Source organism: Pan paniscus, chromosome 23 (genome assembly GCF_029289425.2).
Source record: "Pan paniscus chromosome 23, NHGRI_mPanPan1-v2.0_pri, whole genome shotgun sequence".
Taxonomy (NCBI): domain Eukaryota; kingdom Metazoa; phylum Chordata; class Mammalia; order Primates; family Hominidae; genus Pan; species Pan paniscus.
Genome location: NC_085927.1, coordinates 36381232 through 36394624, shown reverse-complemented (window position 1 = coordinate 36394624; position 13393 = coordinate 36381232). Strand labels below are relative to the sequence as shown.

At 43.6% G+C, this 13393-nt stretch overlaps 1 protein-coding gene across 8 annotated transcripts in view; it reads right to left on the bottom strand.

Annotated features, from left to right (window-relative positions):
- Window positions 1-5543: 5543 nt before the first annotated feature.
- Window positions 5544-13393, bottom strand: part of SEZ6L (seizure related 6 homolog like) — a 214533-nt gene continuing 206683 nt past the window's right edge. For all 8 annotated transcript variants that reach the window (XM_034948566.4, XM_034948567.4, XM_034948569.4 and 5 more), the window contains 2 exons: window positions 11361-11463; window positions 5544-8871 (listed from right to left, as the gene is read on the bottom strand). In XM_034948566.4, the coding sequence (XP_034804457.1) occupies window positions 8842-8871; window positions 11361-11463 (133 nt within the window). In that variant the 3' untranslated portion in view covers window positions 5544-8841. The remainder of the gene's footprint in view (window positions 8872-11360; window positions 11464-13393) is intronic.

Here is a 13393-nt window from a genome sequence, read left to right as displayed (position 1 = left end):
AGCGTGCCTTCTTCTGAAACACTGTTTAAATCTGTATGTTAATTGAAAGACACTATTATCATCAGAAGGGGAAAGGTTAATTTTCAATGAAATTGCTTTGAAATCTTAGGCTTTCTTTTTTTTATTTTTTTGGTCAGTCAGCTTTCTCAGGTTGAATGATATCTTTAGTCTTTTAAGTTTTGATCCCACATTTACTTATATTTTTAGACTTTTCCACATTTGACCAACTTACCAAGGTGTTGGCATCACAATAAGCTGCATTTTTAGGTGCTAAAAATATTTGTTGATGAATTGATTAACAATTGACTTGGGCAATAAGTAGGTGTAAAACATGCTGTACGTGCTTTGCCCATATTCCTTTGGTAGTTGCTTTCCCATGAACTCTACTTGATGCTTTCTACCTGCGGGCATAGATAACTCTCTTTCTCTGAGCACAGGGAGTCCCAGAGGTGCCTAGGAGTTAATGCCTCCCAGAAACAACTCAATCAGTGACAGTTGGGAACTGGTGGATAAATACCCCAGCTCCCTCACTGCTCAGAGAGAACAACCCTGAGGCTTTTTCTTCACCATATCACAGAATTATTCAGTGTGATGGATTCCCAGTTGTCCCCAGGAGTAACTTGCTTGACCAATGCACTTTTTATTGGCTTATTTTCCTTTCTAGTCTCACTTCACCACTCCTCTACTGATACTCTGTGGAATTGCCTAGCAAATACATTATTTGCTCTTGAATTTTTATCTGAAGGTTTGCTTCTGGGGGAGCCCAACCTAAGATATGGTGGTAAGTCAAATATGCCTATATCTTAAGAGTTGTGAAAACATTCTTCTGTTTCTCTCTGAGAAATAGCAACGTCATTGCAAAACTTTAGCATGGACACCATAGCTCATTAGAGTGGTCACCTTGCATTTATAGGGCTTTGGGAGTGTGTCAGTTAATTTTTGTCAATTTGACTCGGCCATGGGATGTCCAGCTATTTGGTCAGACATTATTCTGAGTGTCCTCATGAGGGTGTGTTGGGATAAGATTAACATTTGAATTGGTAGACTAAGTAAAGCAGATTGCCCTTCCTAATGTAGAACCCTCATCCCATCAGTTGAAGGTCTGAATATAACCCAAAGGCTGACCCTCCCATCAGTAAGAGGGAACCCCTCCTGCCTGACTGCTTTGAGCCAGGACATTGTTCTTTCATGACCTTTGGATTTGAATGGAAGTATCTGCTCTTCTTGTGTCTTATGCCTGCTGGCTTCCAGACCAGAACTTACATCATTGGTTCTTCTAGGTCTCAGGCCTTAGGACTTGGACTGGAACTACATATCAGCTTACTGGGTTTCCAGCTTCCTGGCTGCAGATCTTGGGACTTCTCACTCTTCATAATAGCATGACCCAATTCCTTATACTCTCTCTCTCTCTCTCCACACACACACACACACACACACACTCACTTTATTAGTTTTGTTTCCTGTGGAAGTAGCTTTGGAACTGCGTAATGAGTAGAGGCTGGAAGGGTTTTGAGATGCATGCTAACCTACATTGCCATGAACAGAATGTTGGTAGAGATATGAACATTTAAGGTCATTCTGCACTTTGGGAGGCTGAGGCAAGTGGATTACTTGAGCCCAGGGGTTCGAGACCAGCTTGGACAATGTGACGAAACCCTATTTCTACAAAAAATACAAAACTTAGCTGGGTGTGGTGGTGCATGCCTGTGGTCCAGCTATTTGGGAGGCTGAGGTAGGAGGATCAATTGAGCCCAGGAGGTCCAGGCTGCAGTGAGCTGTGATCACTTCATTGCACTCTAGCCTGGGTGACAGAGTGAGACCCTGTCTCAAAAAAAAAAAAAAAAAAAAAAGTCATTCTGGTCTGCTGAGATCTCAGACAGAAACTAGAAACATGTTATTTGAAACTGGAATTAAGGCAGTCCTAGTTGTAAGTGAAAAAGAACTTAGCTGAACTTCGTCCTAGTGTTTTATGGAAGGTAGAATTTGTGAACAATGAAACTGGAGACGGTAGTCCCCCCTTATCCATGGTTTTGCTTTCTGCATTTCAGTTACCCAAGGTCAACTGCCATCTGAAAATCTTAAATGAAAAATTCCAGAAATAGACTGGCCGCAGTGGCTCACACCTGTAATCCTAGCACTTTAGGAGGCCGAGGCCAGTGGGTCACCTGAGGTCAAGAGTTTGAGACCAGCCTGGCCAACAAGTTGAAGCCTCGTCTCTACTAAACATACAAAAATGAGCTGAGCGTGGTGGCAGGCACCTGTAATCCCAGCTACTCGGGAGGCTAAGGCAGGAGAATCGCCTGAACTCTGGAGGCAGAGGTTGCAGTGAGCTGAGATCACACCATTGCACTCCAGCCTGGGCAACAGAGCAAAAACTCTGTCTCAAAAAAAAAAAAAAAAAAAAGAAGAAAGAAAATTCCAGAAGTAAACAATTCGTAAGTTTTACATTGTGCCCTGTTCTTCTGAGTAGCATGATAAAATCTTGCACTATCTCATTTTGTCCTGCCTGGGACATGAATCACCCCTTTGTTTAGCATATCCATGCTGTCTATGCTACCTGCCTACCCATCACTTAGTAGCCATCTTGGTTGTCAGATGGACTATTGTGGTGTTTCAGGGTTTGTGTTCAAGTCACCTTTACTTTACTTAATAATAGCCCCAAAGTTCAAGAGTAGTGATGCTGGTATATTGTTATAATTTTTCTATTTTAATATTATTCTTCATCTCTTTATGTACCTAATTTATAAGTTAGACTTTATTATAGATATGTATGTATATGAGAAAACATAGTATATATAGAGTTCAGTACTATCTGTGGTTTCAGGCATCCACTTACATCAGGTAAGAGGGAACTACTATATTTAGCTGAGGAAATTCCAAAGCAAAGTGTTGAAGGAGTGGCTTGGTTCCTCCTGACTGCTTATAGTAAAATGTGAACGCAGAGAGATTAATTAAATAAGTGAGAAGTCACACCTATAATCCCGGCACTTTTGGAGGCTGAGGCAGGTGGATCACCTGAGGTCAGGAATTTGAGACCAGCCTGGCCAACATGTTGAAACCCTGTCTCTACTAAAATACAAATATTAGCTGGGCGTGGTGGCACGCACATGTAATCCCAGCTACTTGGGAGGCTGAGGCAGGAGAATTGCTTGAACCTGGGAGGCAGAGGTTGCAGTAAGCCTAGATTGTGCCACTGCACTCCAGCCTGGGTGACAGATCAAGACTCTGTCTCAAAAAAAAAAAAAATTAAGAAATAACAATAGAATTCTCAGCTCCCAACTGACAGAATGAATTTCCTCTTGGCCAAGGAGACCCCAGAGAAACTGAAGCTGAGTTTCTGGCCATGATGGGATGGAGGTCAGACACACCTCATTATTCCCTTGCCCTCAATAATTGCCATCAGTCTTTCTTCTCTAAGGGCTAAACAGAAACCAGCCCTTTCAAAAGACTCCACACTGAGAATGTAGATAACTAGCTTATTTCCCCAGGTACAGAACAAAGACAAATTGAGATTAATCATTTCTTCGCCCCTCCCTGAGATGTCTGCTTCCTCTATTCCTTTTTTCTTCAAACATTCATCATATCTTATGTAAAACGTAAATTTTTTGGGCACTAACTAAAGTCTCTCACAACTATGTAATCATTTACTTCATTGTCCCCTCCTTCCTTTTAAGGAAAATGTAGAACTACTAAACCTCTTAAGAACCTCTCTGGAAAATACAGCCACAGAGGTGTCTGTGGCTCACATTTCTCCTGGGTGCACCCTTCAGCTGGCTCCATAAAGCTTGATTGGTTGAGACACCTGCCTCCATCACTCATTTTGATTGTCAGAAAGAAACAATTAAGCAAAAAGGAAGCAGAACTTGAAGATGTGGCAAAATTTCAGCCTATCCATAGTGCAAAAAAAAAAATAGAACGCTTGTTCTGAAGAGAACACTGAGGATGTGCCTGAACAATCACTGGTGAAGAGATCACGAGGCCAGGAATGGCGGCTCATGCCTGTAATCCCAGCACTTTGGGAAGCTGAGGTGAGGGGATCACTTAAGCCCAGGAGTTCGAGACCAGCCTGGACAACATAGTGAGACCCTGTCCCTATAAAAAAAAAATTTAAGTAGTAGAGATCATGAGTACAACTCATGGACTTCATCAGCTATCTTGGCAGAATCCAGGAATGGAATTATACCAGTGAAGACACTGCCAGTTTGAACTAAAGGGGGTAGAGAAAGCAGGACAGAATGAAGGATAATTCTCAACCTTCTTGGAGTCTACAGAACCAAACCGTAGAGCCATCAGCTGCGAATGTGTGCTAAGAATGAACCAGAAGTTGATTAAGGAATCGTCAGAGGTGCCACTGCTACCATAGGTCCCAGAATCAAGGTGTTTTCTCCTCTGTTTCCAAGGGCAGGGCTGTGTCTCTGGTTTCAGCCAGGACAATCCCATCCAGTGCCTCAGGAGTGGGCTGCTCTCTGAAGAAAGCTGTGTGAACAGGGCAGCTTGAAAGAGCCGTGGAGGTGATGCTGCCACCTCAGTGGGCCTTTAGGGCAGAGCATCAAACCAAAGAAGCTTATTCTCAAGCCTTGAGATCTAATGGAATTTGCCTTGCTAGGTTTTGCACTTGCTTGAAACCTGACACTCCTTTCCTCTTTCCTTATTTCTCCCTTTTGGTACAGCAATGTCTATACTATGCCTGTCCCACCATTGTGTTTTGGAAGCACATAACTTGCGTGGGGTCATAGATTTACAGATAGAGAGCAGTTTGCCTCAGGATAAATCATACCTTGAGTCTCACTCATACCTGATTTAAATGATATTTAGATGAGACTTTAGATGAGTCGATGGTGTTATGAGTTAAGACTTTGGAGGCTGTTGGAGTGGATGTATTTTGTGTGCAAGAAGGACATACATTTTGGGGGTGCCAGGTGTGCAATGCTGTAGACAGCTGTGTCCCTCCAAAATTCATGTGTTAAAGCTCTAACCCCCAATGTGACCGTAGTTGGAGATAAGGCCATTAGCAGGTAATTAAGGCTAAATAAGGTCATAAGGGTTGGACCTCATTTGATAAGACTGTGGCCTTTTAAGAAGAGGAACAGCTGCCTCTCCCTCTTTCTCTTCCTCTCCTCCCCTCCTTCCTGCCTTTTCCCTTCCCTCCACTGTGTGAAGACACAGCAAAAAGGTCATCTATAAGCCGGGAAGGGAGCTCTCACCAGGAACTGAATTGGCTGGTACCCTGATCTTGGACTTCTCAGCCTCTAGAACTTTGAGAAACAGGTTTCTGTTGTTTAATTCATCTAGTCTGTGGTATTTTCTTATGACAGGCTGAGCTAAGAGAGGGAGGATGGTGGAACATTGGAAGATGGCAGTGCCGTCAAACCCATCTTGTCCCAAACATCCCTTGAAGGTCCCAGAACCATTCCAGAGTGGGATGTCCTGTCTTAGCATTCAAAGTATCTGTAGGTGTTACCCCAACCCAATCCCCAGAAACTGGAAACATTCCACTTGGTGCCATCCTGAAGTGTCTGTAACAAAAATTCCACACACTTGAGTCTTTTTCATCTGTTTTATTAGCATCAATATATACAAAGTGGAAAATGACTTAATTTCATTATTCTAGCTTAGAAAGTTTGTTTTGCTTTTTATTTTGTTTGGCGATAAAATGGAAATGAAAATTTCCCAGGAGAATGCCTACCTTTGGGGGTGCTGAACAACTCAAATAATATCTGACCTCAAATGACTCGTCATGCCTAGTCAAGGACATAGGAAGGTCATGCCCTTCGGATTCACTCGAAGGGCATTTTTGCCTGAGGCCCGTGCTTCAGCCTAAAGCTACCCACATATTTGCCAAATCACTACTTCTTATACAACCCTCCTGATTATGCAGACGCTTTGCTTCCTTCTGGGCTGTTTGGCAGTCTTCAAAGCTATCAGCCTGAGGTTCTGTAGGCTCTCCAAGGGGTGAGCTTCAAAGGATCATAGTTAAAGCACATCTATGAAACTAAGTAAGAATGGCCATCAGGTAGCGATCAGAATACTTATGTTAGCTAAATAATTCTACAAAAAAAAAAAAAGCAAAAAGCTGAGCTCCAAGCTAAAGAGGGTTGAGTGTGTGCATTTTTAAAGCACAGGGTGGTAGCTGACAGATACAGCTTATATGAATTAGCATGTAATACACGCCATCACATGCATTCTCTGAAGCTCACAATCTCTGTAAACGTATTTCCCCACTGTTTTAAAAACAAAGAGTGGCTTGTAGGAAGGCTCAGTCCATTCTCGAGTTTCTCAAGAGTGTATCCTATTCAAAAATATTTAATCCCAATGGGTTTTAATATTGATCTTATAAAAACAGACGTATATGAACTGTAATGAGATGCCTTGCACATTTTTGGCACTATTATTTTTTTTACCTTTACGTATTACAAATACACATTCAGATATTTTAAAAAGAAAAATAGACACCAACCTGTCTTTTCAATCACACTGTACATTGTTGAACTCGTATGATCTGTCTCTAGGCTAAAACAAACTTTTAAAACATGGTTACGGGTGTGGTACTACTAAGACAGAACTGAGACACTGGTCTTCTGAAAAAAACAACGACAACAACAACCACAAAAAAACAAAAAACCCAACGCCTTTTCTATCTTTCCAATAGTCAATAAGAACATCTGGGGTGTGGCCTGGCTAGTTTTGGGGATAGGGTTAGAATAAAGATTTATATTTTGTCAGTCTTTATAAAAGGCAAATGTTTAGTTTTCACATAACCATAATACGTTGTAAAATCAAATATTATTCATAGAGTTCTTCATTCCAGGTGACCCAGGGTTAGGGTTAGAATAAGCATCAAATAAAATGGATTGAGTTCTGCCTTTTAAGGAAAGGTTACATTATTTGTGTTGTTATCTTTCTCCAAACATGACATTGTTCACTAATGGCCTAGAACACTTCTCTGGTTCTTGCATTAAACGGGGCTTTGGGTCCTGGAAAGCAGCCTTTAGCTATTTCTTGCCATGGACCACACACTCATGCCTTCAGGAGTATATGTGCAAGATTCTTTTCTGGCAGAAGGAAAATATTCTGGTCTTAGACCCCCAAGATTGAAGTCTGAGTTCCTGCTGTCAAGGAGGGTACATGTGTGCATAAAACCAATTTTCCCTATCTTGCTTAAGATGTTTCCAATGTAACCACCAAAACATAGACTCCCCGCTATTCTCCCTATGGCCAGAAAGGTCTTTTCTTGTTTGAAAACCAGCAGACTTGAAACAATTCCAGAGAGAATGGGAGGGCACCAAAGAGGGTTCCAAATGCCACTGAGCCCGTCTGTCTGTCCAAGCCATTGACTGTCACCACCATGTCACCGGTCCCAGGAAGGTGAATCTGCTTCACACATAGTATTTCTTCCATGCACCCGCACCCTCCACCTTCTCTTTATACCTGTATTTAGAAAAGAATCTTCCCAAGAGTTACACACTCACCGGTTTCACTGGGTTGGGGGAAAACAGACCCTGATAAAATAAGAGGAATGCCCGTGTGACTAGATGTGGGGCTATGGAATCCTTTCTGAATGAAATTCCTCTCTCTGTCTTCGTTGATGTTCAGATCAGATGATACAGGATTCCACTGGACGGTCTGCTGTGATTTAAAATCCCCTGCCCCTGTTCCCTGCACCTCCTCAATCAGCATTCACACCACCCTCCAACATCCAGACAGCTTCAGAGAATAGAAAAATAGTTTCTCCTCATAGGACCCTCCCGCCCCCTGAAATACTTGATGGCAAGTGTATTCTGAAGATGACACCTTTTAGAGAATCAGTGCACTTGAGTCTCCTCTATTTTGAGGGCTGAGATATTCCAGAACCCCAGGAGAAACCAGAGCTCACCCCTGGATTTCCAAACATGGCACCTCCCTTTTCCCATCACAAATCCTTGTGACTGTATGAGTGGGGCCGCTGGTGCTTCCCAAGCCTGTGTGTTTATTACCACAGCTTGAGAGTGGCTTGCTGAACATGGTGATCGATTCTGGCACTTGTAGCATAAATTACGTGCTCTTTCATCGTTGAAAGAGTGTCAAAGAAAAGAACATTTTAACCCAATTCCCTTACCCAATGATCCCCCTCACCCAATTCTTCATTGGAACTCTCAAATCTCTCATTTTTCTCTGAAAAATTGCCTTTGGTCGTTTATCACCTTTCTAGAAAGAAAACGTTTTCTTGTTTTGTCACTGTCCAGCGAGGCCAGAGTGGTAAAAGACAATGTTTATATAACACCTTTGCTACCTTCAGAAGAACCGTGAGAGGGAGGGGCTGTGGAAAAACCTTTCAGAAGCTGGCAAAATGGGAAGAGAGGACACAGAATTTGTTTAGGAGCACAGCTCCCCAAATGGGTTTAAGTACCCATGCTAAATTCCAACCCAAACTAAGCCAACAAGAAATACCCTTTCCAACCTAATCTTGGGACTTAGATTTGTACTGAAAACATCATGGGCATGGTTCCCAAAGATGCATGCAATTCACTGCAGCCTTAGCATGGCATTGCTGATGGGAGAAACTCCATCTGTTGTTTTGTGTTTTTGCTGCCGCGGTTTGCCATTTTGCAAGTCTTCCACCTGCCTTCAGAATTGAGGCTGTAACATGAATTTGGCTGAGGCCGCAAAACATCCAAACCCACACCTATTTCACTTTTAAATATAATAAATACAGGGAAGAAAACAGTAAACCTTCGATAAAGAGTCTAAACAAAAGACAGTCGACATTCTGGGGTTTCAATCAAGTGCCACATGGTCTCTGGATGAATGTCTCGAGGAGATTGTGGTTGAGTTCACAAGTCCCCTTCTCAAGTGTAGCTCTCTTTAGATAGAAACCTCATACTCTCTGGTTTCCTGCAAGAGAGAGAAGCACGGATTTGTCAAACGCTTGTGTGGTAGAGTGATATACATAGGGGGATGCAGTTCTTTGCACCTCTGTATGTCCATGCCCTTGGTCGTGATTTTGCAGTGCCCTCCCACTCTGACCCTGATTTGCTTTTGCCAATGGGTTATAAGGAAATGGCGTACAACAGCTGCTTGAAACATGCTTGTGTGTTTCTGCTCACATCCTGTCTATCTGTCATCACCATGAACAGGGCATGCCCTGGTAGGCTTTAGTCTCTTCAGGAAAATGAAGGACACACAGAGCAGAGCTGAGTCACCCAGCCATCAACCAGCCAATGCCAGGATTACCATCCAGCTGAAATAAGCCTAAAACGCTGTCCCACAGACTGATGAGCAAATGAATGCTTGTTGCATTAAGCCATTGAGTTCCGAGATCTTCGTTACTCAGCATTACTATAGTTCTAGGTCACTGATACACTCTACTAATAAGTATTCATTCATGTCTAGTCTCTAAAATTCTCCTTTATTTCAGTCTGACCTTTTCCCATGATTTCAAAGCAAGCTACATAGAATGCAAAATAACATATGCCCTGATCTACCATTGCCATGTGAAACGACTACAACATGGGGGTAGTTTGATTTCTTCAATATTTATGGAGTGTGAGTAATGTATTCCAAGCCCCAGGGACAAGGAGCAAGGAGATAGAAGAAGGCTCAGCCCTGGAAGTCGTCACTGTCACATGCTTTAATGGAAGTCTCCAGCTCCCATTCAGCCAACACAGATATGCAATCACATCTATGCTTCATGGTACATGGGATTTTGGTGGGCAGGCCCCAAGGTGGTCCCCATGATCCCCACCTTCTGGGGCTCATGCCTTTGTGGGGTCCCCTCCTTTTAAGGGTGGGTAGAGCCTGTGACTTGATTCTAACTAGGAGAATACACGGGTGCTAGGATGTCACTTCCATGTTTGCATGACACAGGATTGTGACTTCTGTCTTGCAAGATGACTCTCTCTCTGTTGCTGGCTCTGAAGAAGCCAGCTGCCATGTCATGAGCTGCTCTATAGAGAGGCCCACATGGAAGAAACTGCGGGTGGCCCCTAGAAGACAGCCCGCAAGAAATTGAGGCCCTCATTCTAACAACCTGCAAGGAACTGAATGCTGTCAACAACCATGTGAGTTTGGAAGTGGATCCTTCCCTGGTTGAGCCTCAGATGAGACTGCAGCCCAGTTGCTGCCTTGTTTGTAGCCTGTGAGCCATAAAGCAGGGGGTCAGGCTAAGCTGTGCCTGGCTTCCTGACTTATAGAAACTATGAGATAATAAATGTATGTTGTTAATTTAGGCCCCTAAGTTTGCAGTAATATTGTTACACATCAATAGATAACTAACACAGGAGATCAGAGAAGTGGAGGTGAAGGAAGGTTAGCAGGATAAGAAACAAGTCAGGTTTATTCCCCCCAAACGTTGGGAGATGGCTGCACATCATTACACAGTGAACTTGAAGGATGGTGGTTTTGCAAACTTATAACCAGACTTTTGCTTCCTCGCATGTGCCCTGGACATTTGCACATGCTCTCCCTTCTGTCTGGCATCTTCTTCAGCCCATCGTCCAAGCTCTACCCACTTCCCATGTCTCAGCTTTACTCTCACTTTCTCAACGATGCCTTCCCCAACTCCCTCTAAGTGTCCCCGTTATACATTCTCCTAGTGCCCTGTTCAATTTTTTCATAGTCCTTAAAAAGTATTGTTTGTTGTAATCAAAATATTCATGGGCACATTGGATTGTCAGAGGTTCGAGGGAAGCAAGATAGCATCATGATTAAGAGTGTCAGGTTGAATTTGCATCCTGGCTTCAGGCTGTGCATCCTGGCTGTGTGCCACTTTGGCCAAATTATTCTTTCCTCTCTCTGGACCTCAATGTCCTCATCAATCAATTAGAGATAACTGTGGAACCTATTGCAGAGAGCTGCAAGGATTCAAGGAGATTATGCATTTAAAGTGCCCAGCAGATGGCATGTATTATTATTGATAATAATAATTCACAAGACGGTAGGCTCATTAATGGTGGAATCTGTGTCTATTGGGGTTCATGACTATGTTCCTAGCACCTAAAACAGGGCCTGATACTCAAATGTGTAGGGATGTTTCACACTACCATTGAATAAAGGGTGGAGCCCAGTGGGATGTGTGGGAATGCAGCACGTTGCCACCAGGCCACTGTTGGTCTGCTCTCTGTGGGTCTTGGGTGCAGCCTCTTTTTTCTGTGGGTGTTCTGCTGACAGTAATCAGCCTCCTAGGCTCGTCCTCAGCACCAATCACCTGCAAAGAGGGCTGGGTTCTCCCAGCATTTATCTCTTTAGGGCTCTTGGTGGGGATAAGACAGGACCACTGGCTGTGCCTCTTGTGAGCAATAGGAAATGAAATGTTTTGTCTTATTGTTGGTGAATTCAGAGCAAAGAGGGAGGGAATTGGGAAGAGACGAGAGAGACCAACTCACCCCTGTCTCGTAAATGGGGTTGTCAAACTCGGTTTCCACGGTGATCTGGCTGTAGGGGTGGGAGTACATCAGAGGCAGGCGGAGGTTGGAATAGTAGCGACATCTGGGGGAGAGAAAGGAGAGAGAAGTTACTTCTCCCCAGCTAGGAGAAACATTACAATATTGAACGGGAACAGTTGGTGCCACTTCCTGAGCAGCGGCACCTCTGTGAATGACGACGAGGATGTGTGCAAACAGCCTTTTGCAGGCGAGAATCCTAGTGAGGTGAAAGCAGAAATCATAATTGCTCTCAACTTGCAACCCAGGCAGCGAGAACCAAAGCCTTGTGATCTCTCCTTACTAGGGAGGGGGCGGAGCTTAATTTGTTTTCTCCTGGAAGGTCATTCAAGTCCCTCTTGAATGCAAAGGGAAACAAGAACAAGGATGAGCATTTATTGAGCACCCACTGTATGCCATATTGCCTTAGATCAGCCTTCCTTGACCACCTATTTATTTATTTGGAGACAGGGTCTTGCTCTGTCACCCGGGTTGTAGTGCAGTGGTGCCATCTCAGCTCACTGCAACCTCTGCCTCCTGGGCTCAAGTGATTCTCCTACCTGCGTGCACCACCACACTTGGCTAACTTTTTAAGTGTTTTATTTTTTTTTATTTTTATTTTTTAAGAGGCGAGCTCTCACTATATTGCCCATTGCCCAAGCTGGTCTCAAACTCCTGGGCTCACGCGATCCTCCAGCCTTGGCCTCCCAAAGTGCTGGGATTATAGGGATGAACCACCATGCCTGGCCCCTGACCATCTATTTAAAGGTGATTTCTCTGTTACTCACCACACCTACCTATTTCCTTCATTGTGTTTATCTTAGTGTGTTATCATTTATTTGTGTATTTACTCTACCCTGCCCCCAGTAGACTGTGGGCTCCATAAGGGCAGGGATGATCTATTTTAGTCACGTTCCTGCCTCAGGACCTTTGCACATGCTGTTTCCCTGCATGAAACCCTCCTTTTTCACATATTTGCATAGGTTTCTTTTGTTTTTGAAATGGAGTCTTGCTTTGTTGCCCAGGCTGGAGTGCAGTGTCATGATCTTGGCTCACTGCAACCTCCTCCTCCCAGGTTCAAGTGATTCTCCTGCCTCAGCTTCCCAAGTAGCTGGGATTACAGGCACCCACCACCATGCCCAGGCTAATTTTATTTTTTATTTTTTTAGTAGAGACGGGGTTCCACCATGTTGGCCAGGCTAGTCTCGAACTCCTGACCTCAAGTGATTCGCCTGCCTTGGCCTCCCAAAGTCTTGGGATTACAGGTGTGAGCCACCACGCCTGGACTGTATAGGTTTCTCATGATCACTTTCAAGTCCTTGCTCAAATGTCATTTCTCAGTGGGGCCTCCTCTAGCTACACTATTTAAAAGTCAACCACCACTTCTCTTCCAGAATTCTTGCCCCCTCCCAGCCTTCTCTTCCTGCACTTATCAGTTTCTAACACTACATATTTTCTTACATACTTTGCTTATTGTCTATCTTTCCTTGTTAGAATCTGAACCCCAGGACGGCAAATATTTCCTTCTATTTTTTTTTTTTTCCACAAATGATGTTTCTGGAACCGAGAAAACTGCCTGGCACCTAGTAAGTGCTCAACAACTGTGAATGTGAATGAATGAGTGGCTATTCTGGAGCATGGTTTAGTATCTTCCTTCTGCATCAAATGCAAGTTTCTAGACCCTCAACACCTGGGACAATGTCTGATATACAACAGATTGTCAATACATGTTTGTTGAATAAATGAGTGAATGAGTGAGTGATGGAAGGAACAAATCAACATGCCTGGCAATATGTCATGTCTGTGTGCCCCACTAAACCATAACCTCCTTGAGGGCAGGAATAGTATTTGTCTTACTTGCTTGGAGGCTTCATAATTGCCCAATGTAAATATTTATCCCACAGAGTTGGGCTGAATCTGGGCATCTCTGCAATAACACAAATGCCACTATGCCCGAGCTCCAGGTGGAGACCCTGAGGCTCAGAGAGGTGAACCGC